This window comes from Glycine soja, chromosome 10, assembly GCF_004193775.1.
Source record: "Glycine soja cultivar W05 chromosome 10, ASM419377v2, whole genome shotgun sequence".
NCBI classification, from domain to species: domain Eukaryota; kingdom Viridiplantae; phylum Streptophyta; class Magnoliopsida; order Fabales; family Fabaceae; genus Glycine; species Glycine soja.
The window spans coordinates 910,832-936,498 of record NC_041011.1 but is presented as its reverse complement, the minus strand read 5'-3'; the positions used below and the strand labels follow the sequence as shown (position 1 = coordinate 936,498).

The window sequence follows — 25,667 nt, the reverse complement described above, 5'->3', positions numbered from 1 at the left end:
TCCAATGACTTTGCTTTGCTAACACAGTTTCCCTGCGAGGCATGTAAGCCAAAAACATTGAATAGCGGTACATTTATAGTTTGCGGTTTAGTTTAATGGTCATTAAGTTGGATCTTTTGGACGCATCAAGCAGTATGGTTATTTGTTCTGAATTCAGTATTTTATGAAAGGAATTGTGGCTAATTTAGAGATTAATTTGTTAGCGTTCACTTTTATATCAAGTTGTATCTAGCTTATGTGGAAGATTAATCTCCCTTTAAATGTTCTTCCAGCTCCTTCATCCTATATCATGCGGCTGTCTTTCATTTGTGTTTCTTTTGGGTCAAAAGTGTTCATTTTGGGCTAATGCGGCTTGTCTTGCATTTGTGTTTTTTTGGGTTCAAAAGTGTTCATTTTTGGGGAGCTGCTTGGGGCACCCAGCATTTTTATGGGACATCCAACAACTTTTCAAAATGTCAAAAATACCATAAGGGTATTTTCGATTACAAATAACAGCTATATTTTTTCATTTCTACAGCGTCATTTTTTTTTCACAAGTTTTCCATAACTTTGTGTAAGTTGTTTCCGTTAAGGGCAGTTTGGAAGCGTATTTGGTCTCCGGTGGTGTATGTGAATTTTTTAGGAGTATACGGTGATTTTTAGTCGGTTGTTCGTCGTCGGAAAATGAGAGGAGTGTCACAAAAAGTTGACGTACGTACAGATTGGTGATCCGTATGTACGTCAACTTTTTTTTTATATACTAGCCTTTTTTTATATGGATTACAATTTTTTTTAATAAAAAAACCTGGGCATCCCAACATTATGTTGGATAATAATCATGTTGTTCATTGTATCCCAACATTTGCACGAGTATCCCATGTTAGTCTGGAGCAACCTCTTCAAGGACCAATGGACAGACTCAAACCTACAGATAAATTTTGACACAAGCATCTCAATAAAATGAAGAGTGTATACAAACACTACTTTAATAGATAATGGGTTATAAGTCAAATACCTGTCAGTTATTGTGTTCCCTAAGTGCATCACTTTATTTGTCGATGCCTTTACAAAATTTTCCTTGTGAGGCATCAACTAAGTATCTTTCACATATGCAACAAACTCATGTCATGGTTCATAGAGAACTTCAAACTTACTTAGATAGTCTTCATGGTCAGACTTTGTAAGACAATCCATAACAGTACTCCAAGCCTCCATCACTTGATCCCTTGCCTTTTTAGGAGTTACATGTTGTTTGCACTTTGCTTTTACATTCTTATCAATGTGAAATTAGCACAACAAATTATGTGACACAAAAAACATAGTTTTTACTACATTCATCAAGGCTAGATTTTTGTCTGCGACAATCATTGTTGGCAATCCATCAACTATCTAAAAATGGTCTCTGAATCCTTCAAGTGTCCAATCAAAGTTATTTTCACGTTCAACTTCCAAGAAAACAGAAGTAGTAGAAAATGTCAGCCCAATATACGTAACACCAACAAACTCAAGCAAACGTATCCTATACTTGTTGGTTTTGTTTGTATTATCCATCAAAACACTATGTTAAATGCATTCAACAATCTTACCGCACCAGGATGTGTCCAAAAAATGTCATGTACAACTTCTTCATCATTCATCACATGTCAATGGATGTATATATCATGCTCTAACAAATTCATTAAATATCACATTTATGTTCTAGGGCTTCCTTGAGATCTTCAGTATGCAGCTCTGACAATATACACTTGTCTAATAGTTGTGACATTTCTTTTCGTTGTTCTCTTTCAATGTCAGAAAAATATTTGTAGGCTTCACCATACTCGTTGTCATATCAACAAGCATTGTCTTCTCATTATTCGCTAGTCAACCAACATATGGATGACCAACTAATGTCTCAGCAACATCATGATTATGAAACCTACACAACACCTTAACTACCCATCCTTCACCATTCGTCAGTGGTCTTTGTCTCAACCTAAAAGGACAATCACATTTTCTAGTCCCAGTAGTTATTTATGTCTCATTTTTGTATTGTCTATATTTGTCACCCCTTTCATAATCCAATACAACAAATATCCTCTTTTCAGGTTGTCCATTTAAAAAGTTCAACCTCAAAATGACAATCACAAAACCCAAATCAAATTCTATAATTACTTTTATAGTTGTAAAAAATTTACTACAATCTTCATTTTTAAAAGTGTCATCCTCATTCATATCCATATCCATGTCAACTTCATCAGACATTTTGTTGAAGTAATCGTCCTCCATACAAATTAAAAAAAATGGAAGACAAACACAAATAATCAAATTATAATTATGCAAATTCAATTTACTTATGGAACAACCAATCTGGAATTGTAAATTATGTCTTCGGAACAACCATTCTGGAATAGTATATTATGCATAAGGAACAACCATTCTGGCAGAGTATATTATGCTTACGAAACAACCATTTTGGAAGCCAAAAGGTTGACTTACAAAATGGTCATTCCAAAACACAAATTAGATTCTGGAATAGGCTTTCCCTAAGCCATAAAGTGAAATTCCAAATTAGGGATTCCATTAGCCACTATTAACATTCCGAATTAGGGAATACAAAGACAAAAAAATGTTTCTGGAACAAGCATTCTAAAACATAGTTTTTGTATTTTGTAACCTCTATTCTGAAAATCTATTTCTGTTCTTGAATAGTCATTTTGTAAGTGCAACTTTGGCTTTTGAAATGCCTAATTTGGGAACCATTCCCAATCTTTCTCTTTTGAAATAGGGGTTCATAAATGAAAATGTTGAGAGAAGACGACGTACTTGGACTATCTCATCAGAGAATACGATGCTTTTCCTACCTCCCTCATGGAAACGAATCATTGCAAGATGGAGAAAATGCTCGTGGAGTTGAACGTAGAAGAGGAAGAAGAACCTCGTGGAGTTAAAGAGGTTGAATCATGGAGTTGAATGATAAGTTGATGGTAGCATCTCGTGGTCGAGAAGCAAAACAACTCGTTGGTAGGGGGTGTTCAGTCCAAAGAAGGAAGAGGAATGAATAATAAAAAGGATAGTTTAAAATTATTTTAAAATTGAGAGATGTAGAATGCACTTTGGGAGATATATAATATAAATGCCTAAAGAGGGGCATCACCCCTTTGGATCATAGACATGAAACAATAGTCATTCAAATAAGAATAATATAATCCCTAGAAAAAGGAAACATATATTTGTGAAAATAATTAAAAAACTTATTAAAATAACTTTTAATATGTGACAATTTATGAAAACAAATTATAATTTATATGAAAACAATTTATTTTTTATTATATAAACAATTTTATACATAATTAGTACTTATACAATAAACACAATTTATCCTTGATAGTTGTTTACTCAAATGCACCCAAATAATTTAAGTTAAAAGTTAGATTATATTCTTTATACATACCTAACAATGTATTTAAACTTTTTTCCATGGCACTCATCACAAATTTAGAAAACAATTAAATGAGCACTTCCTTTGCCACCTGTTATGAAAAATATTTTAGAAGAATAAAGATAACCGTACCGACCAATTGCTAGCCACCACCTAAAATCGTTTGAAGATATTTGGGAAAGGAGGAATATCACCCACTTGACTTCTCTGTCCCTCTTCCATGACCCACTGCACCTAAATCCCTTCCCGTTTCCGTTGTGTAGAACAATATCCATGCACATATCATTTATATATATGAAAAAGGAAACAATAAAGATGTGAGAGAAAACTATTATCTGCACCACCAGAAAGTAAATGAGATATAGGTAGTGCCGTATTGTTTAATTTAGAAGAAAATTAATTCTATAGCTCGACCCACATGATGAAAAATATAACTTTCAAAACTCATAACAAATATGAAAATATTAAATGCATTCTCAAGGTTACACTTTCATAAATATATTTTTAATCCATGAACAAACATACTTTAATTATTTAGAGAAAATATATATTTTTAGTTTTTATACTTCCATCAAATTTTGTTTTTATCTCTAAACTTTCATATTTTTTAATTTAGTCTCTAAATTTTACAAAAAAAATTATTTTTAATCGTTCCTCACAAAATTTCAATAATGGTGTTAACTTACATCTAGCACGATAAATAATGTGTTTTTTTTCTTTTTTTTAATTAATAAATATGTGAAAATTTGAGTATTTAAAAAAAATAAAGTTATCAAATATCTCTTCCAAACACATTAAACCGTAACTTTTAACGATTCAATTTCTATCTTAGTTTTCACCTTTACTCTTCAATATATAGTTCGTGTTGTAGATATGCTCCTATGTCTTTTTTTGATTTTTTGTTTTGTTTATTAAACCCAATTTTTGAACAAGGATAAGAGTTTCCTGTTGCAGTTCGTATAGAGTCATGCTTACAAAGAAAATAGAAAAAAAGAGTGAAGTTTCTTTTTATTTTGATTCTCCTTAAAAAAATAAAAGCATTAGTTTCTATTAAATTTTTAATTCAAAATAACACCTGCAATAATGCATTGTCACGTTTATAAAAAATAATGGTTTAAAAACACATGAATTAAAATCAACGTTATAAAACTTAGGGACTAAAAACAATAAAAAAATGAAACATTTTCCCCCTTTAATTTATTTTCCAAACCTTTATATTTAGTCATCCAAATAATAAATTTTTGCAATTCTTGTTCAACTCCTTTGTTTTTTCTTTTTAGTCTTGGATTTCTATTCCATTTTATTTATCTAATCTAATTTCTATTTTATATTATTTTACATTTTTAGTTCAATAATTAATTTTGCAAATATTTTTAATTCAATGTTAATTTAAAAACTTTAAATTAATGCATTTCACCTAAAAATTAGTTTTTTTTAACTTAACTTTTTTTAGCTGCCAAAAAAAAAACTTTTACTTAGCTTTTCATTCAATTTTTCCATAATCAAAATCTAATGTATAAACTATAAAGATTTTGTTTGAATAAAATTTTCTATAAACGTATTGAAAAAATATTTAACTTATATAAGTTTTTAGAGAAAATAAAATCATTAACTTTCTTTTAAAAGCTAATGTAAAAAATGATCATTTATTTATTTATTATTATTCCATTCATTTAAAATCTAAACAATATTCTTTTAGTCTTTATTTTCTTATATCAAAGATAGAAAAGGGCGTGGGCAAAGGCATGATGTCATACATCACCAATGTTGGTGGGGGATGACAAACGCGCCAACACAAGAAGACAGTTATATTACTTGGTCGGCGCTACCTGAACTTCCCATCTTACCCCTCTCCCAACTGTAACAAACCCATAAGTCAAACCTGACAGCTTACACTTGCAAGGGCATTCCCGTTCTTTCACCCACCCCAATTCTCCAAACACTTCGAAGGTCACACGTCAACCCGCAAACACCGTCACATGTCCGTCAAGCCTAGCCTCACAGCGTGCGAGGCAAACGCTCCCGCGGTCCCCGAAACTCCACGTGTCCGTAGCCCCAACGAGTTTACAGGCAGCCGCCGGTTCCCCACCGGAGCCTCTTATATGGCGTTTCAACCCCGTCGTGGCTGAAGTTGATGTTTTTTTTTTTTTTAATTATTATTATCACCAATCCCAACAGAAACCGCGAGAAAATTCCCCAGAAATCTCAACACAGGAGAAGAAGAAAAACCAAACACAGTTTATCAATCAAATCTTTTTGGAACATAGCACAACAATTTTTAGCTCTGTACAACGTTGGATTTGGTTCAGTTATCGTGTGAGGAATATTAGAGCATAGAAACATGGTGGCTGAAGCAGAGGTTGTGTGTCAACAAAACGTGGGTGTGTTGGATGTGAAGCATTTTCCAAATAAGGTAAGCGATGTTCACGAGATCGGAGACGCAGATGCTAATTCGCCTCCGAGTTTTGACCGAGTTCGTGCCACTGAGTCGGTCTCCGCCGAGTTACTCACTTCACAAGAAGTCAGTTTTTTGAAGACCCCCTTTTTCGTTTTTCTTGTGATTCTGTGTGTTTGTGTTGTTGGATGACATAGATGGTCATAGACCGTGATGGGGTTCTTTGATTCTTTCTATTCGCTTGCTCAATCATGTGAATTCTTTAATTTCTCTTTCTGGGATCAAGGTCCCTGCAAAAAAAGAAAAAAAATGTAAGACTTTTGGATCAGGGGTCATCGGGTATGTTGAGCTTAGGTGAATATACCCGAATTCTGTTGATTTTGTTTAGGTTACTTACTTCGTTGTATGTGCTTAGTTTAGCGGCTTATTTATGATGATCCCACTTGTTTGTTAGCGACAGTAAGGGAATCTCTCTTTGTTCATTTAAATTTGAATTTCTTGAAGGAGATTGATGTGTGTGTGGGATGGATTTTTTGGGTTGTTAGTATCTATAAGGGTAACATTGTTGCTGGTCAACACGTGTTGCAGATCAAATCCTCCTTGGAGATGTTCGTAATTTTGCAATAGATTTTCGAAATTGTGAGTGTGAATTGATTGTTAGCTTGTGGTCTTTTTGTGGTTTGAAGAATCATATTGTTTCTGTGATGAACACGTTATGCAAAATAGTACATCTAGTCCTTGAATATATTGATTCTTGTTTTGCTGATTTGCGTTTAATTATCCTTGTGTAGGATGTTAAGTCTGCAGACAGGATCTCAGATGCTGCTCTAGAATCTGCGGTTCTGCAATTTATCCCATGCATCCGTTCTGGTAGTTTTGCTGACATTGGGCCACGGAGATACATGGAAGATGAACATATAAGGATAGATGATTTGTCGTCTCATCTGGGATCTCTATACAACTTTCCAAAACCAAGTGCCTTCTATGGGGTAATCAACTTTTCACCTCTGTCTCTTGATTTTGTTTAATCTTATTCTGAATTTAACTGAGGTTAATTTGGCAAATCTACCAGGTGTTTGATGGTCATGGAGGACCTGAAGCTGCGGCTTATATAAGAAAACACGTGATAAAATTCTTCTTCGAAGATGTCAGTTTCCCACAGACATCCGAAGTCGATAATGTATTTTTGGAAGAGGTAGAGGATTCCCTCAGAAAGGCATTTCTTTTGGCTGATTCAGCTTTGGCCGATGATTGCAGCGTGAATAGTTCATCAGGCACTACGGCCCTTACTGCTTTGATATTTGGAAGGTATATCCATATTCATATTTCACATTCTTGGTTTTCCTTTATTTGCACACTGTATGCAGCTTACATTTATCTACTTTACGCTTGATGTAGTGTGCAGTTTCTTTTAATCAAATCCAGTTTCTCGTGCATGATTGAGGGTTTCTTTATCATTAGTTTAAGATTTATGGTCTTTCTGTATTTTATTTCATATTTCTTGAACCAGCAAATACTGGGACAGATTCTGCACTTGTTAGTCTCTAATGCATGAACAACTGTTATCTCGTAAAGAGGTATGACTTGCTTTCTATATTTGCTTTCAGGCTTCTAATGGTGGCCAATGCTGGCGACTGCCGAGCAGTTCTCTGTCGCAAAGGAGAGGCCATTGACATGTCTGAAGATCACAGGCCTATTTATCTATCAGAGCGGAGGCGAGTTGAAGAATTGGGTGGCTACATAGAAGATGGTTATCTGAATGGGGTTTTATCAGTTACTCGAGCACTAGGGGACTGGGACATGAAGTTACCTAAGGGTGCTCCCTCACCTTTGATTGCAGAGCCTGAGTTTCGGCAAGTGGTTCTAACAGATGATGATGAATTCCTCATCATTGGATGCGACGGCATCTGGGATGTGATGTCAAGTCAGCATGCTGTTAGCCTTGTTCGGAAAGGCCTGAGGCGGCACGATGACCCAGAGAAATGCGCCAGGGACCTGGTTATGGAGGCATTACGTCTCAACACATTCGACAATCTCACTGTGATCATTGTATGTTTCTCTTCCCTTGACCACGCGGAGCCAGAGCCATCCCCTCCTCGCCAACGGAAATTGAGATGCTGTAGCCTCTCTGCAGAGGCTCTTTGTAGCTTGAGGAGCTTGTTGGAAGGCAGTGCAAGCAACTGAATGTATGTACATACACGGTTCATCTAATAATGTGTTGTTGGGATTATACACACTGTTTTCGGTTGCTTCAGTTTAGACATTGGAAAAAGCTGCCATCATTTTTTTACGTGGTCGGTTGATGTACGTAGCCTGGGTTGGAGGATGGTGGTGTAAATATGTGTTGTCGTTACATTATTATTTTGTACTATAGTCAATTTTTACTATGACTGCCACATTCATGTCAGATTCTTGTGCGTCAATAAATGGAATCTCTTAGCTTCTATTCCATTATCTGTTAGCAATTACATATACTCATTTTAGGACATGTATCTATATACTCCGCATAGGACTCTGGAGCTTAAGTTTCGAGATGGTTTGGCAAATTTTACTTGCTAGGATCCAAATCCAATCATTTCTGAAGTGCTCAAAGCAGCGTTACAAATTTAGGATTGCGGATTTAAGAACAGACCTTTAACATTATGTCGGATGTGTTCATTTTGCATTAAGACCGTCTATCAGAGTTATACATAATTAATTAACACTTCAAAATGGGATAACCATTCATGCAACCAAAAATTGGCATGATAACAGTAATTCAATCAATGTTCAGACAGAATGAGATCGCCATGAAAATAATCAGGTATGTTCACTTTTAGAAATGTAGCCCTGCTATAAAAATCAGGACAATCATAATAAAAATTTAGGTGTAGCTTTTGGCGAATGTAGCAAATCTTTCCAAACCACGTTGAAGTAAACCTTCAAGGAAAGGCTGCAGTGCCTGCAAATTATATCATGAAGGGGGAAAAACATCAGAAGAGGTTCTATAGCGGTATCAAAGGTGAGAATGTTCACATACAGCGTCTATTATAACTGCGTGAAAAGCCAAAACAACCTAAGAAGAAAACGTTTTACCCATTTGTTAGGACTAAATGAAATTTGGAGATTCTTTCACGGTTTTTGTCAACTTAGGCTGTTAAAAACTTTTTTATTACGGGTCAGAGTACTCACCGATGCCACTGGAGCTAAAAGTTGAGGAACCTCATATGAGACTGTCAGCTGTAACGGACAAAAATGAAGTAGTTAGTGCTTGACTAAGAGCCACTGAGGTAGAAAAATGGACAAAAAAGCACTATATATTATCACCTTTTAAGTTCTCCTAATTGGCTGTTAGAAATTAAAAGCGTGGAAAAAAATGTAAATTGGACCAATAAGAAAATATATTACATAGGATGCATACATGTGGTGCACCACCTAGCTGTGCACTGGACTGATAGGAATAGGCAACTAGTTGGACCATTAGGAACATGCAGCTAGTTTGACAAATATCTTTTTGTGAGAATTACAATCAATATAGATGAGCCCAAATTTTTTCAAAAATTTGAAGCATGGTATCAAAGTATGAAACTCTGCAAATACCCATATAAGCAACATTGGTAGATAAAAGTTGTCCAAGAAAGATCAAAAGCTTAGAAATATGAATATGATATAGGTAAAACATGCAAAAAATTGTATAATGGACCTTACTTCTACTACACATGATGAAGGACCTTTTGGATAGAATCGCACAGCACCTCTGCCACATGAGAAATCAAGCAATTAAAAGTCTTAAAAATACTGGATAATGTATCCATGCAACAGTCTCTTTAGTAGCCATAACATTTAATTTTGTTTTAGTGACACATTAGACTAAGACAAGTGCTGATGAAAGCTGTGGTTCAAGTGTGAAAGCAAAAATGGATGTGATAATGGATCAGTAACAAAAAGGCCCACAATATGGAAAGCTTGCTCTAGAAGGAATAAGTGTGGTTCTGGGTTGAGTTAGTTAGCTTGGGTGCAAATGGTTAGCATTTTGAGGAATGATTCACATGATGCAAGAGGGTTTTTGCTGTGCAAAAAAAAAAAAAACAATGATGCAAAAGGGTAATTAGGGGGCCGGGGTGCATGGGAGAGGGAAGCCACAAATCTTGGATTTGTTATGCATCACATGGGGTAGAGAATATTTGTTCTAAGGTGCTAGGCTCTGGCCAGGCCGGTTCATGCTATGGTTTAGCACAGAAAACCGAATCAAATTTAAAAACAATACCAAACTGTTTTTTCGGTTTGGTGCACTGTTACTGTATTCTAAAATTCGAACTGAACTGGTTTATAGGATTACTGAACTGAATTGTTCTTGTGCACTGGATTGAGCTGAGCTGGGAAAAAGCTCATTAAAAGTAAAGTTCATTACCCCTGGGGAGAAAACCAAATTGAACTGGAAAATAGTACTCCTCAAAACAAACCGAACTAGAAAAAAGTTTGTGTGAACCAAACCAAACTGTTTATTTAGTTTGATTTTTTTTAACTTACAGATTGGTTTGGTTCATGGTTCAATTTGGTTCAATAACACTTTCGGAACAGCCCTAGCTCTGGCATAGGCAGTTTCTATGAAAGCTTTTTTCTTGAAAATGAATAATATCAGAATAAACCAGAATTCTTTAGGTTCCTATCAAGTGCTAAACTGCTAACCATGGTTTATGAAGCAAATCTATTTTAGCCACAATAAGATAGTTTGAACAAGATACAACTAGAAATTCTTTAATCATGCTAGAAGCATTTCATTTCACATTCCTAGAGTTCACTGCCAGTGTACAGGTATAGATTTATCTAATATCATAATGTAGAAACATAACATATGTACACAAATAAAGGAAAGGTGGAAAACGTTAACCTAATAACTCAATAGAGAATTTCACTGCTATAAAGCTTGAAGGGTCTTTTTATTCCCTTAAATTACATAGATGCCCACAAGTTTCAGGTCAGGCTCTAAAATGTGATATCTGAACTTTTCTTTGCTGTCATACATCTCAAATATCTTCACACGATGTTGAACTACCAAAATTTCCATAAAAAAAAGTTAATCAATAACATGATATTCACTAAGAAAATGTCCTTGCAACCTACCTGTTTGGAAGACCTTCCATAGATCGCCAGTGAATTTTCTGATTTGGAATGGGCTGCAAGAAGGTGATATAACATGAATAACAAATAACAATTGTAAGTAAAGAGAATTTATTGAGAAAAACAAGTATAGTATTAGGTTGGGGATCTTTTCCTGCATATTACGAGCAAGCCAAGAGAATTCAATATCACGACCAAATGCTTTATACTTCAAGGACCACCGTGACAGGTCAGGTTTGTCTGGCAATATCTGTGCAAACAAATCCAGCATTTGCATAAAATCAAAATGCAAGAGAAAGAAAAAATCATTTGGAATCAAAGCAAGAATGCCAAGATGGTGATTCTCATGTCACATTATCCTCCCTTAGCAACAAGGCAGGGGATCTTAGGTTTCAAAACACAAGTTAAATGTTTGACTTGGCAAAGAAAAACAACCAAAAACCATAACTTTCAGTATTACACTTAGCAGACAATCATTGCTGATTCTGACAGGCCGTTGCAATTAATTTACTAGGTTCCATAATATACCCAGATATTTTATGTTGCTAAGAAAAACATGACTAAATGTTATAAGCAATGTAAACAACTAGGGGACTTGAGCCTCCCTCTCCCTCCTTCCTCACAAGACCCGATTCCAGTAATTAAGAAAATGATACTTAGAATAGAAGAGGGTGAGAAGGAAAGCAAGCACACACCTTAACAGAAGAAATAAAGGGCATCCAGTTTGGGATGGCTTCGCGATCAGAATAACAAGTGTAGGCTACAGAGATGGGCACATCAATCTCCATCTTAACCCTGAAATTGGACATATTCTTTTCTTATTGAAAGTGGAAAAAAAAAACTGATACGAATTGGAAAATAACACAACCTCGTCGTCTAATTCTAAAAGGAACAAAATTGCAAGACCACCTATGACCTAAGCAAGGCCTTGCCTTACAATCAAAGCACCATTACGAGTGGAAGATGGTTTCTAAAGAACTCATCAAGAGAAATGTGAAATCATGGGAAATGAATCATATAAATGTAAAATTCTCACTAAATCGGATTTATAGTAGCTGAGAGATGAATAGTAAAATAAAATAAAAAGGGAGATAGATACGTGCAATCCTGCCACTCCATGACGGGTGAAAAGCGCTTGAAGCCATGGAAGGTTGAGGTTCGTTTGGAAGAAGAAGAAGAAGTGTGATTGAGCTTGAAGAAGAGGAGATTGGAGGAGAGTGGAGTAGCGGGGAAGCTTGTGGAGGTGGAATTGGCGCCAAATGTGCTTCTACTTGTACGTGATGATGGCAACAAGGGTGTCAAAGCTGCTGTTGTAGAAATAGAGCCTACCACAGTAGTTGAAGACATGTTCCAGTTTTTTCAGAATTCAGACACAGTTCCTCTCTCTCTCTCTCTCTCTCTTCGTGAGGATTTTTGTTGTCATACAAACAGCTTCAATCAGCATCGCACGTTTGTGTGCTAATGTTGCTGTGACGCTGATGGATCCCACTTAATTATTATTTCTTGCTGAATATTTTAATGCAATCTTGGGCTTTCTAATGCAAGCAGCGGCCCAAACCCTACTTAATTAATCAACTGTTCAAACTTGTGACTTGTGAGCCTTGAAACAAGATACAATACACAAAGTTAATGTTTTTTTTTAAGAATATTAATTAATTTTATAAATATGTGCTAAAATAAAAAACTAACAGAAAAATACATTAAAAGTTCATAATGAAATTACTATAAATTCAACACTTGGTGTTGTTTGTTCTTTTGCATATACATGGGAAGATAAGATAGTTGAGTGAGCATGGAAGGAAATAAATAAGGATTAAAAGGATATTACAGTCATGATTGAATAATTAATTTCAGATTAGGCTAGATATCTAAGCCAAAGAGGCCATCCAACTGAATCATCAGAATCTTTTTTCTCTGTCGAATAATTAAAGTATGAAACTCAAATTTCAACACAAATAAATTATAATTAAAATTGACTTTTATACTTCCATATGAAGGAGTAAAAGTTAGCAGCACGGGCTTGTCATACACCTGCAGGTCCCCACATTTATTGCAAATGCTATTACATTGTCAAACTATATTAACTGCCAAATGCAGCCATCAAAGAATTGAAAAGTTCTCCGTTAGCTCAAGTGGCCGTTGCAGCGAATAGTCATCGCTCTATAATCTTTCTCCAATATACAAATCAATAATCAATACTATATCAAATACTTACGAAATACTACTACTACTATAAGTTAGAGGAGCACAATATAAAAACACAAGCCGAGGAGCCAGAAGAAGAGTTCAAAGGCAGATTGCTTCAACTACCATCTAATGCTGCAGACTACAGCTAGCCATGTATACACACGTTTTGGTTTCAAAAGTAAGACCTAGTCTCACCTCCTCAATTCACAATTCTCAACCTATAAATATAATTCACCAAATCCAAGTTCTCTCAACCTCCACTTTAAACATAATTGCACATATATCAGTACTCATTCTCTTCCCTCTCCTCTCACTACTTGTCATCAAAGGCTAAAACTCACATCCACTACCGTGCACTGTTATTCATAAAAAAAATTATATTTACACAACAATATATAATGGCCAGATTTCTACACATGCTTATAATGCTCTCTAGCCTTGCTCTAATTATCTCAGTTTTGCCATTGGCCTCCGCATCTTTGAAGGTGGACTTCTATAAAACTACGTGTCCATCTGCAGAGGCAATAGTGAAAAGAGCCGTAAACAAAGCCGTTTCTCTCAACCCGGGCATCGCTGCTGGTTTGATAAGAATGCATTTTCATGATTGTTTTGTGAGGGTAAGTATTTCATCTTCATATATATATATATATCAATTCATTAGTCATGTGTAGTGCACATCCATTTCTGAAATTGATGCTTAATTAATTGCTATATTATATAATGTGTGCAGGGTTGTGATGGTTCTGTGCTATTAGAATCCACCCAAGGCAACCCATCAGAGAGAGAGCACCCTGCCAACAACCCAAGTTTACGTGGCTTTGAAGTTATCGATGAAGCCAAGGCTGAAATAGAGGCAGAGTGTCCTCACACTGTGTCCTGTGCAGACATTCTTGCCTTTGCTGCTCGAGACAGCTCCAACAAAGTTGGAGGCATAAACTATGTAGTGCCAGCTGGACGCAGAGATGGTCGTGTCTCTAACAGAGACGAAGCTTCACAACTTCCTCGTCCAACATTCAACACACAACAACTCATTAGTAACTTTGAACAAAAAGGGTTGTCTGCAGATGAAATGGTAACACTCTCTGGAGCACATTCTATTGGTGTCTCACATTGTTCCTCCTTCTCCGACCGCTTGTACTCTTTCAATGCCACGTTTCCTCAAGACCCTTCTATGGACACTAAATTTGCCACGTCGTTGAAAAGCAAGTGTCCACCAAGGAGTGATAACACGGTGGAGCTTGATGCTTCCTCGCCTAACCGTTTGGACAACAACTACTACACGATGCTCAATAACCATCGTGGTTTGTTGACCTCAGATCAGACTTTGTTGACCAGCCCCTCAACGAGGCCAATGGTGCTAACCAATGCTAAACATGGTTCGACATGGGCACGCAAGTTTGCTAAGGCAATGGTGCATATGGGTTCCATTGAAGTGCTAACTGGCTCACAAGGAGAGATCAGAACGCGTTGCAGCGTCGTTAATTAACTCTGCACATGCTTCAGTTCCTTCTCCAAGAAACTCATCAACTATTTTTTAATTACATTGTTCATACGTGCAAATATGCATTTTTCTTTCTTATCATTCTTTTGTTGAGCATAAAATGTGATCGCTTCATTCTTTGATTTGTTCTTATTTTCCTTTGGAATCATTCTTTTAAGTAGCCTACACTTTGTATTCTTGGGCTTGGACAATCCAATTGTATGTTTGTAATCCAGTGAAATGAAAAATATTATTTTCTGGGTTCTCTTTCAATTATAAAAAGCATTATTTTATTTTTATTTTAATTGACTTGTATAAGAAACATTAAATATACCTGTTTGTAATTTTCTTATATAATTTGAATTCTCGTCAAGAGAAGTATTCATGTTTAGAGTTAAAAAAAAAAGAAAAACTATAATGATATGTTTGGACGAGAGAATTTAATTTAAAACCCTGAAAAATTTTAAATTCTAAGAATTTTAAATATTTGAAATTCTTTTATTTTTAAAACTTTGTGTTTGGATAAAAAAAATTAAAATTGTGAGGTGAAAGAAAATAAATACAAAAGGAAGAGAATATACGATTGATGTTATACTGATGCGGCATGGGGAGTCGCATGAGAACCAGGAGATGACGTCGTACATCACCACACCTAACTACAACACTTTGGAAGGTTCTTCTATCAAAAAAGAGAATTTCAATTTCTCACCTTTTAGAAAGAAATTAAAATTTCAAATTTTTAGTTATTTAAAATTCTATTTTAAAATTTTCAAAAATTTAAATTCTTCATAAAAAAACAACCAAACAATGAATTTTAGATTAAAGAAATTTAAATTATCTGATAAATTACTTTTCTAAGATAAAATTCTCTATCCAAACACATTCTAAAAGAACACCCAATATAATTTGACATATAAATTGAGATAAAGATAAATATAGAGATGTTTGTTAGATGCATAAAAGACATGGTTGTTCATGAAAAAGTAATTAAACTAAATTCATTCTAAAAACAGTTCAAATTATTTGTTTTCATTTTTAAAAATGGAAAAAGTAAAAAAAAATTACCCTAAATCTAAGTATTACTTACAGAAAAAAAAATTGATTAAGAAATTAAAAAGAACTTTTTTTTATTAGAATGTGTTATCGATGATTTTTTTTTACGTTATAATTTCTCTATAATGAATAATTCATTCTTTTAGTTTGATAAACAATGTCTTAGGGTTATACATCCGCATCAAAATTGTCTCTTTCTCATAACTATAATTGGAAATTCAGCAACGAACTCTTGCTTCCCTACAGCTTTGTGATTCTCTAGTTGAACCTGAAATGTCCCAAACCTGTCAGTCAAACTCAAAAGTCAAAACTACCAGTTGCCCACTCGTAAGTGCTATATAATTCCAGTGGAATTATGCACCAACAATTAGAGGCCACTCACTAAGGTTGAATAAGCAACACCATGAACACGGCATTGGAATTAGAGTGGTACGATTTTGTGTGTTTTGGCATTGTTGGTTTGGCCTTCCTGGGTGCCATATGGGTGCTTTGGATGCACGAAGGGGCCTCCCAAAGCAAATTGGGAACCTTGGAAGAGAACCTTCTGGTGGGTCTACAAGACAGTACTGGAGTGGTCGTGAATGTGGTTCTGAGAGACAGAGTCATAGGTCAGGTGAGGAGCACCCCCCAGTTATGGACCAGTTGTTGGCGAGGACTGCACCCTTTGTTCCTCTTGATCACGCGTTTCCTTTCCTTTGTGGTCATGGCCGTTTTGCTACCATTGGATGTTCGTGAGTACGATGCAAGTATCTTTGTTTACTATACAGAGTATGTTCTTTTCTTTCCTTCCAATTTCCACATCTTCTTATGGGGGGAGGTTCAAACCAAATATATCTTTGCTAACAAACTTTTGGATGTTAGGCTTAGGAATCTTATCTTACTTTTAACAGTCTAGAAAAAAAAAAATCACTTTAGATGTGGACATGTATATAAGTATCACGGATTCAGAGTTGACGGTTTGCAACTAATGGGCAGGCGCTACCAGACTTGAATAACAAATAGAAAGTAGATTAAAAAATAGGTGCATTGAATTGTGCTAACAGCAGGCCTAGATCAATAAAAATAGATCCTCTGTGATTAAATTAAATTATAAGAGTCTCAAATAACAATAAGTGTATGGATTTGTGTAACTGCTAGCCAATTCCCAAAGCAACAAAATTTACAATAAAAAATGGAGAAAATAACGACAAAAATAAAAATCCAAAAGTTGGATTATATTCGAGTACAATATCTCAGACTCTAGACAATGCATCACTGATATAACCATTGAAAATTAAAAATCAAATGTCTTGAACTTGTTAAAAAAAAATATTCAATCCAATCCCACGGTTAATGAATCTACAAATATAGTTTTAGACGATAATTACTACGTGAAATATACAACTTGAACAAGTGAGACATGAAGTAAATCCTAATAGGAGGTTTATGGATATTGGAAAATAAAGTTTTTTTTTTTTTATATAAATAAAAGTTGCAACATCTCATTTTTTTAAATAAATTTAAAAGTTTTTTTTAGTAAAAAAAATTAGAGTTTTAGAAAATGGTGAGATTTTATAATTAAAAAATAAGAAGAAATAAATATATTAAAATAATGGTTTGAAAAAAAAAAGATATTTGATTTATTAGAAATAAAATAGCGTATTTATTTACAAGTAAGAAAAATAGACTAAATAATAGGTTGTGAGTATCATTGGATTAATAAAACTATGATAATGAACTCGATAACCATTGGATTGTTGTGAAATTGTGATATGTGTTTCACGATTCATTTTCGGACATCTTCATCATTGGGATTTGCAAAATAACGTATATGGAGGGAGAAATATTCATTGCACGTAGAAAGTAAAATGAAGGCTTCAATCTCTTCTCCTTCTCTAACGTTTGGAAACCCTATCAAAGCATTCAAAGGAAAAACTTGAAAAATCTCAAGAAATCGCTAGTGCTGTCACAATACACACGTGAACCCGCTTAGAGTTAAGAGATGAGTTTATCGCAATTGGGGTTAGAATAAACATGTGTAGGGGTTTTTAAAGGATCAAATTGGGGTTTATTTTGGGATGTTTATTGTATTGAAATTCTTCTTGTATGATTATGTGAAATTGTTCGAGGGATTTTACTTCCTGTGGATTGAGAAATATTTTTGTATAATTTATTTGTGTTTTGAATAAGATTAGCGTAATAAATAGTTATATTGAGATTATCAAATTGTGATTGAAATTGTATGTAAGTGATAAATTGAATATATGATGAATTGTAAAATAATATATTACTTTGAGATTATAATATTGTTATGAAGATTATGTATAAGTGCAAAGTTGAATGTATTAAATTGCGAGATACACGTACACATGAGATGGTTGATTGTGACATAATGAGATGTGAAGTTGTGAACATGAAGTGTGTGGTTAACACTTGATGTGACATTACTTGTGTTGTGAGCTGTGAATTATACAATAATTCGACCAGTGTTTATCTTGAGAAAAATGTTGATGCGCAGTGTTAAAGGGAAAATGTAGGTTTCCTAGTTATGAATCATTGTTAAATTGTAGCGCAATGTGTTAAAAGTGTTTGAAACACGAGTGTGAGGCCGTGATTATTGTATAATTCATTAGGAGTGTCTGCTTATAATATTATTGTTGAAATCGAGTATAAGTACAAAGTTGAACATGCGTTAATTTGTGAGATACATGTAAATCTGTGCTGGTGGATTGTGACATTATGAGATGTTAAATTGTGGGCATGATATTTGGTTGTGAATAAGTGTATGTATTTAACATGTGATGTGACAATAATTATGTTGTGAGCTGTGAATTATACAATAACCCGACCAGTGTTTATATTGAGAAAAATGTTTATGCATAGTGTTAAAGAGAAAGTGTAGGTTCCTAGTTAGGAACCAGTGTTAAATTGTAGCGCAATGTGTTAAACGTGTTTGAAACACGAGTGTGAGGTCATGGGTATTATATAATTCATGAGCAGTGTCTGCTTGCAAAAATTATTTTAGGGGTTGGACCTGAATCAGGAAGGTGAGACCTTAACGGATTCTTCGAAGTCTAGGCCTTGGGGGTAAAGACACTCGTTTGAGTGCTCCTTTAAACCTACGTTGATCCCATATGATTGGAGCATTCTTGCAAAACGGAGTGACCCTGACTGGTCACCTTATGATTTTACTTAGTGAGAATGACCTGACATACCCATTGTGTGGTGTGTCTTGTTATGTACTCTTAAGCGTCTCAGGGTATTTTTCACTGACATGGTACCACATTGCATGTAGGCTTGAGTCTTAGTATAATTGTTGCATAACGCTTGCTAATTGTTTATTATGAAATTGATGAGTGTTATTGCGTCTTGACTCGAGTGTGTGATTCATGTGTAATGTGATTAGTGATTGAAAAAAAACGAATTTTAAAGATAAAGTGGTGAAGTGACGTGGGTTGTATTAAGTTATGTTATAAATATTTCCATAATTTATTTTGATTACGTCTTGATTATTTGTTTGTTATTTTTTTTGTGTGATAACTCACTCCTTGTGTGTTATTTGTGTTTGGATCTTGTGATAATCTGGAACCTTGTGTTCGTGGGAGCAAATGATTAGGTGGATGACTTTAAAAAACCTCGTGTCAGAGGACGTTGGAACACAATACTCTGATAGGATGTAACATTGGGGATAAATTTTTATTTTAATTGCATGATGTTATTTTATTTTATTTTATCTCACTGATTTAACAAAATATTTTTTTTTTGTAAACTTGACGACCTTGTTTTGAGCCGAATATATTTTTAATAAGTCTTATTTGGTAATAATGAAGTGAATGTGAACTTTTTACCTAGTAAATTTGTTGATCAATATTTTTATATGTTTTATTTATTTATATGTATGTCGGGTAGAGAGTATCACAAAAGTCAACGTCAATTCAAAAGTTTTATCTTTATACTTTAAAATCAACTTGATCATGAGTAACATTTAAGCAAACTCAATACTTGCAAATAAAATCCCTTGTTTTACTTTTAGAAGGAAAAAACTTGCTGATGTTTTGAATCATAGGGAAGTATAGCAAACAGTTATATCATAAAGTCAACTGTTCTTGCCGTTGTTCTGTCTTTCAGTTATGTGTTTCAGCTGGCCCTGCCCTTGGCCTCTGGCCCCAAGATATCTTCAAACTTCAAAGTTTCTCTTGTTTTGTCTTCTTGAATTCCACCTTCATCAACCTAGAGCCCCTTAAAACTTAAAAGTGTCCTAATTTAGTTAATTGATCCCATACCATAGTCTATTCCTTTAATGTCAGGTGGTGAAGACACTGAGGGCTACAAGTACTGGTTTCGATGGCAAGTGCCTGTGTGTGCTTTGATCCTTATTGTCTCCATCATAACAGCTTCCATGCAAATTGTAAAGGCCAAAGCACAGCCCTTTTACCACAATCACTTGTGGCTTCCCTGTTGGAGAAAACTCAGTCCTGTGTGGCTTTTCTTCTCTAGAGCTTTCGCGTTCCTTTGCTTGGCTCACCTTCATTTTGATATCATTGCCTTGGATGGAGCCTTTCCTTTCTATTTTTATACTCAGTAAGATCGTTTTTTTTTTCACCTTTCTTTCTATTTTATAGCAAGTGGAATTATCAAATCAAATCTATTAACTACATGATAAGGTGATCCTGCTTAATTGGGTGGAAAATTCTGGAAAATAACTTAATAACGTGGCAAACTAATGACTATATATAATTTAAGTAATCAAATTACTCCCTTTGTCCCTAATTATAAGACATAGTTGTTAAAGGAATTAGCCTGATTCTTGTTCATTGACCATGGAAACCATTTGATCCTTTTGCATTTATTTGCAGGTGGACTTTCACATTAGTTATGATATATTTTGCAGTAAGTCAAGCAGCATCTCAAGTTTTTTGTTTCAATTGGGATCTAAGATGACTTGGAAAATCCCATGTTCTAGGGAATCAGAAGTTATGAACAGTGCAGTTTAAGGCGTATACAACAGTTATTGTTTTATCTAATCAGCATCTACTTTGTGTTTGTATTGTTTTTTTTTTAAATGCAGTTGGGGACAATAATATCTGCACACGGATGTTGGCAGTACATAAACAAACCTCCGCTTCAAAATGGGGAAATGGCTGAGTTTCTGAGAAGGGATTTGGAAGAGAGTACAAACTCTATTGCCTATAGAGAGAAAGAAACAAAAAGTTCCATCAGGTTGCAAAGCCAATATATCCAAGAGGAGTTTAACCAAAGAGTAGGATTCTGGGGTTACCTCATGCAAATTACTTATCAGGTTGGCCAAACTCACATTAGATTCTACGTTTCCTCAATATCTTTATTGTAAAAACCTCTTTTATGATATTTTGTTCTAGCTAAGGTTAACAAATGAGGAGTTCCCTATGTCTATGCATCTTTTGGGGCCCTTATATGTAAGCTAATGTTTTTAGTTAGTTGATTTATCTTAGGTTCTGCATCTCCTTTGATTGAAATTGTAAACACAGAACTAGCTATTACAAAAGTAAGAATGTAACATGATGGTTTTAAATATCAGTCGCAGTCATGTTTGTTGATATCGTGGCAAATGGCAAACAAATGCTACAGATGCAATCGCGGACAGTTAAAAAACCTTGATGTTGCGACTTTAAAACCTCAAGTTTAAACTTTCAAGCATTTGGGCTTAGTTTATACCACACAATTCACAGGGACCAAAATCTTAAAGGATTTCTTATCTTCTTCTTCCATTTTTTTTATTGTTATTTTTTAATTTGTCACCAATAAACCTGCTTAACTGATATTTTGCATTTCACAGACTAGCGCAGGGGCTATCATCCTAACAGACATTGTGTTTTGGTGTGTTATTGTCCCATTCTTATCAATTTCTCATTTCCAGCTAAACATGGTGAGTGCAACCCTTCTCTATAACCTGACTGTTATTGTTCATGATTTCCATTTCTATTCCTGTGGTTTCGGTGCATACTAGTATATTTGCCATGCCTAAAACTTGTTTCTAAATCCCTTTTACTCTATAGATTTTTAGTATTTCATTTCCTCTCGTGTTCGTTTTTCTCATACCACTCAAACAAAGCCCTAATACTTTGCCTATATGGATGACCAATCAATAATATTATAATTGATCTTTGGAAGTAATGATACAGTCAATGACTTTTGTGAGTCTGCACTTGGCAGTTGATGGTTTCCATGCATAGCCTGAACGCTGTTTTCCTTCTTCTGGATACAGCGTTGAATAATCTTGTAAGTTACACTCACAACAAAATTAAGAACAGTTAGGCACTTGTCATTGTGGTTTCAAATTACCATATTCTTCTTTTTCAGCCCTTTCCTTGGTTTAGACTCTCGTATTTTGTGCTGTGGAGCTGTGGCTACATAATTTTCCAATGGGTCATCCACGCCTGTGGTTTTACATGGTAAGATGTAACTGTATTTTCGTACTATTAGTATTTTATCAGCTAAAAGCTTTCATTCATCACCCATAGGATTTCTTCTTCTTCTTCTAATAGGTGGCCATACCCATTTCTTGAGCTTAATACCCCATGGGCTCCAGTTTGGTAAAATACTATAACATTACAAATGTTCTATCTTTTTCAATTTTTGCTATCTATACAAAAAAAAAAAAAAACTTATTTTCACAAATTTATCTATCCTACAGGTATCTGTGCTTGGCAGTAATTCACATACCCTTGTATGGCATGTATTCATTAATAGTGAAAGCAAAAAATACGATTCTTCCCAGATTCTTCCCTCGTGCATTTTTGAGGACATACTAGTTTGGTTGCCATAGGAAATTACAGAAAACTAGGAGTGACTTGTTCACGTGTCTTGACAAACAAAATTGGGTTTACACAGGTTCCCTACAGGCTACAAGGGTTCTTGCAAATGGTTCAAATTAATTATACTAGTAGTATTGGAAAATTTTCAATGATTTGTATATTATAAGAAATTCCATATCAGATCATGCAAGTTTAACAATGAAAAGAAGAGGCGCCCTGAGCATGATGTTCATTTTCATAATTTTGCTTTTCTTTTCTATCATATTCTCAGAAAATTCTGAGTACACAGTAGCAAGACCTGCTCAACAAAATATTGAATGCATATAACTGCAACTTTATCATCAGGTAGCAAGTAAAGAAAATCCTACTCGGCAGACAGTATAGTCCCAAATCTCAATAACATGAACTGATAGCATGGAGGATTTTGATTAAACTTTTTTATAGAAAAAACAAGAACAAAAAAGTGGAATCAAAGTAACACTAAAGTGCTATGTCTAGATTGGTTAATTTTTTGAAAATATTATTATTTTTATAATTAACTTATGAATAAGGATGGGGATAGAACATAGCTCCACCCCAATCTATAGAAACAAATGAAAGCCAACAACTTATAATATGTGAGATCTTGTCTTGTTTTACTTAACGAACCTTTAAAGTTAACAATTTATTTTAATAATTCGAATCATTTTGGATAGACACATTTTTCTTTTCTTTTTTTCAAGACAATTGAAGAAGTCAACTGAGTAAATCATCGATCATCAATCAGCAACCAAAAACCAAATCTGTAAGCAGACAACTTCTAAAGAATACAACATAACTCAAACAGAGTACCACGTTTTATTTGACTGGTTGTGTCGTGACAAATATACAATTGAATTGAATTGGCCAAGAAGACAAGAATACAAAGGTGAGCTAATTAAAAGAATGATTACATCCCAAAGGAAAACAAATCAAAGAATGAAGCGATCACATTTTATGCTCAACAAAAGAATGATAAGAAAGAAAAATACATATTTGCACGTATGAACAATGTAATTAAAAAATAGTTGATGAGTTTCTTGGAGAAGGAACTGAAGCATGTGCAGAGTTAATTAACGACGCTGCAACGCGTTCTGATCTCTCCTTGTGAGCCAGTTAGCACTTCAATGGAACCCATATGCACCATTGCCTTAGCAAACTTGCGTGTCCATGTCGAACCATGTTTAGCATTGGTTAGCACCATTGGCCTCGTTGAGGGGCTGGTCAACAAAGTCTGATCTGAGGTCAACAAACCACGATGGTTATTGAGCATCGTGTAGTAGTTGTTGTCCAAACGGTTAGGCGAGGAAGCATCAAGCTCCACCGTGTTATCACTCCTTGGTGGACACTTGCTTTTCAACGACGTGGCAAATTTAGTGTCCATAGAAGGGTCTTGAGGAAACGTGGCATTGAAAGAGTACAAGCGGTCGGAGAAGGAGGAACAATGTGAGACACCAATAGAATGTGCTCCAGAGAGTGTTACCATTTCATCTGCAGACAACCCTTTTTGTTCAAAGTTACTAATGAGTTGTTGTGTGTTGAATGTTGGACGAGGAAGTTGTGAAGCTTCGTCTCTGTTAGAGACACGACCATCTCTGCGTCCAGCTGGCACTACATAGTTTATGCCTCCAACTTTGTTGGAGCTGTCTCGAGCAGCAAAGGCAAGAATGTCTGCACAGGACACAGTGTGAGGACACTCTGCCTCTATTTCAGCCTTGGCTTCATCGATAACTTCAAAGCCACGTAAACTTGGGTTGTTGGCAGGGTGCTCTCTCTCTGATGGGTTGCCTTGGGTGGATTCTAATAGCACAGAACCATCACAACCCTGCACACATTATATAATATAGCAATTAATTAAGCATCAATTTCAGAAATGGATGTGCACTACACATGACTAATGAATTGATATATATATATATATGAAGATGAAATACTTACCCTCACAAAACAATCATGAAAATGCATTCTTATCAAACCAGCAGCGATGCCCGGGTTGAGAGAAACGGCTTTGTTTACGGCTCTTTTCACTATTGCCTCTGCAGATGGACACGTAGTTTTATAGAAGTCCACCTTCAAAGATGCGGAGGCCAATGGCAAAACTGAGATAATTAGAGCAAGGCTAGAGAGCATTATAAGCATGTGTAGAAATCTGGCCATTATATATTGTTGTGTAAATATAATTTTTTTTATGAATAACAGTGCACGGTAGTGGATGTGAGTTTTAGCCTTTGATGACAAGTAGTGAGAGGAGAGGGAAGAGAATGAGTACTGATATATGTGCAATTATGTTTAAAGTGGAGGTTGAGAGAACTTGGATTTGGTGAATTATATTTATAGGTTGAGAATTGTGAATTGAGGAGGTGAGACTAGGTCTTACTTTTGAAACCAAAACGTGTGTATACATGGCTAGCTGTAGTCTGCAGCATTAGATGGTAGTTGAAGCAATCTGCCTTTGAACTCTTCTTCTGGCTCAGCATGCATGCTTGTGTTCATACTATTACTATATCCACCTCTCTTTATGTCTCATTCTATTTCGTAAGTATTTGATATTGAATTTTGGATAATGATTATTTGCTGCAATAGCCACTTTGAGCTTAGGGAGAACTTTTCTATTCTTTGATGGCTGCAATAACTGCATATGGCATTTTAATATAGTTTGATAATAATGTAAGAGATGGGGGACCTGGACGGCTGGACCCGGTAATGGCAAAGACAATTTCTTTTAGAAAAAATTAATTAGGACATTTCGTTTTGTCACAAGAGAAAAGTGAATCTTAATGTATGTAATAGATAATGCCACAAGAAAAAATTAAAAAACTAGAAAAACTAAGGCCTTCTATCGGTCAGTTGACCTCAAAATACGTACTCGAGTACTGTACATTCGGATGTTGGAGGTATAAATTAAAAGTCATTTTTAATTTATATTTATCATTAGTGTTGAGATAAAATTGAATTATTCAACTTGAGAAAATGATTGATAATTCAGTTGGATTGCCCCTTTGACTTGTATGCTTGCGTATATTGTTATGAAATCAATTATGCAAATATTATCATCATTGAAATAACCTTTTGATAATTGATAGTTTACTTAATTATTTTCAAGAATTTTTTTTTTCATTTTTAATCCTTGGCTTTGAGATCTCTTGCATATGAGTTTAATTTTAATGTCTATCACTGTAAGAAAATTATACCCTCAATTAATTAGAAATAAACAATAAAAATGTAAATGAGTTAAATTATTTGTAAACTATTCAAGTTTAA

The 25,667-nt window shown here is 34.8% G+C and overlaps 5 protein-coding genes across 11 annotated transcripts; 3 read left to right on the top strand and 2 right to left on the bottom strand.

Moving 5' to 3' along the window:
• Window positions 1–5,525: 5,525 nt before the first annotated feature.
• On the top strand, window positions 5,526–8,246 carry LOC114369652 (probable protein phosphatase 2C 49). 3 transcript variants are annotated; one of them, XM_028326889.1, is made up of 4 exons: window positions 5,526–5,813; window positions 6,587–6,784; window positions 6,868–7,103; window positions 7,403–8,246. In XM_028326889.1, exons 1-4 carry the CDS (start codon window positions 5,742–5,744, stop codon window positions 7,977–7,979), a joined length of 1,083 nt encoding a protein of 360 aa, XP_028182690.1. In that variant the 5' UTR covers window positions 5,526–5,741; the 3' UTR covers window positions 7,980–8,246. The 3 variants fall into 3 exon arrangements, with proteins under 3 accessions (XP_028182690.1, XP_028182689.1, XP_028182691.1); XM_028326888.1 differs by having other exon boundaries at window positions 5,527–5,921; XM_028326890.1 differs by lacking the exon at window positions 5,526–5,813 and adding an exon at window positions 5,936–6,434.
• Window positions 8,247–8,428: 182 nt separating this feature from the next.
• On the bottom strand, window positions 8,429–12,355 carry LOC114369653. Of its 3 annotated transcripts, XR_003657676.1 has the most exons (8): window positions 11,995–12,355; window positions 11,591–11,690; window positions 11,050–11,145; window positions 10,899–10,951; window positions 9,483–9,531; window positions 9,285–9,364; window positions 8,967–9,014; window positions 8,662–8,736 (listed from the first exon to the last, which is right to left on the bottom strand). XR_003657676.1 is itself a non-coding variant. In XM_028326891.1 (7 exons), exons 1-7 carry the CDS (start codon window positions 12,240–12,242, stop codon window positions 8,659–8,661), a joined length of 672 nt encoding a protein of 223 aa, XP_028182692.1. In that variant the 5' UTR covers window positions 12,243–12,353; the 3' UTR covers window positions 8,429–8,658. The 3 variants fall into 3 exon arrangements, 2 of the variants coding, with proteins under 2 accessions (XP_028182692.1, XP_028182693.1); XM_028326891.1 differs by lacking the exon at window positions 9,285–9,364 and having other exon boundaries at window positions 8,429–8,736; window positions 11,995–12,353; XM_028326892.1 differs by lacking the exon at window positions 9,285–9,364 and having other exon boundaries at window positions 8,663–8,736; window positions 9,478–9,531.
• Window positions 12,356–13,327: 972 nt separating this feature from the next.
• LOC114370864 (peroxidase 5-like) lies at window positions 13,328–14,831 on the top strand. Its single transcript, XM_028328264.1, has 2 exons — window positions 13,328–13,699; window positions 13,813–14,831. The coding sequence occupies exons 1-2, from the start codon at window positions 13,481–13,483 to the stop codon at window positions 14,566–14,568; spliced, it is 975 nt and encodes a 324-aa protein (XP_028184065.1). The 5' UTR covers window positions 13,328–13,480; the 3' UTR covers window positions 14,569–14,831.
• Window positions 14,832–15,990: 1,159 nt separating this feature from the next.
• LOC114370301 lies at window positions 15,991–22,626 on the top strand. 3 transcript variants are annotated; one of them, XM_028327606.1, is made up of 8 exons: window positions 15,991–16,383; window positions 20,451–20,484; window positions 20,663–20,893; window positions 21,410–21,499; window positions 21,787–21,852; window positions 21,934–22,025; window positions 22,119–22,166; window positions 22,268–22,626. In XM_028327606.1, exons 1-8 carry the CDS (start codon window positions 16,019–16,021, stop codon window positions 22,383–22,385), a joined length of 1,044 nt encoding a protein of 347 aa, XP_028183407.1. In that variant the 5' UTR covers window positions 15,991–16,018; the 3' UTR covers window positions 22,386–22,626. The 3 variants fall into 3 exon arrangements, with proteins under 3 accessions (XP_028183407.1, XP_028183408.1, XP_028183409.1); XM_028327608.1 differs by lacking the exon at window positions 15,991–16,383 and adding an exon at window positions 19,428–20,175; XM_028327607.1 differs by lacking the exon at window positions 22,119–22,166.
• A 703-nt stretch (window positions 22,627–23,329) lies between these two features.
• LOC114370860 (peroxidase 5-like) lies at window positions 23,330–24,719 on the bottom strand. Its single transcript, XM_028328255.1, has 2 exons — window positions 24,345–24,719; window positions 23,330–24,231 (listed from the first exon to the last, which is right to left on the bottom strand). Exons 1-2 carry the CDS (start codon window positions 24,561–24,563, stop codon window positions 23,476–23,478), a joined length of 975 nt encoding a protein of 324 aa, XP_028184056.1. The 5' UTR covers window positions 24,564–24,719; the 3' UTR covers window positions 23,330–23,475.
• Window positions 24,720–25,667: the final 948 nt, after the last annotated feature.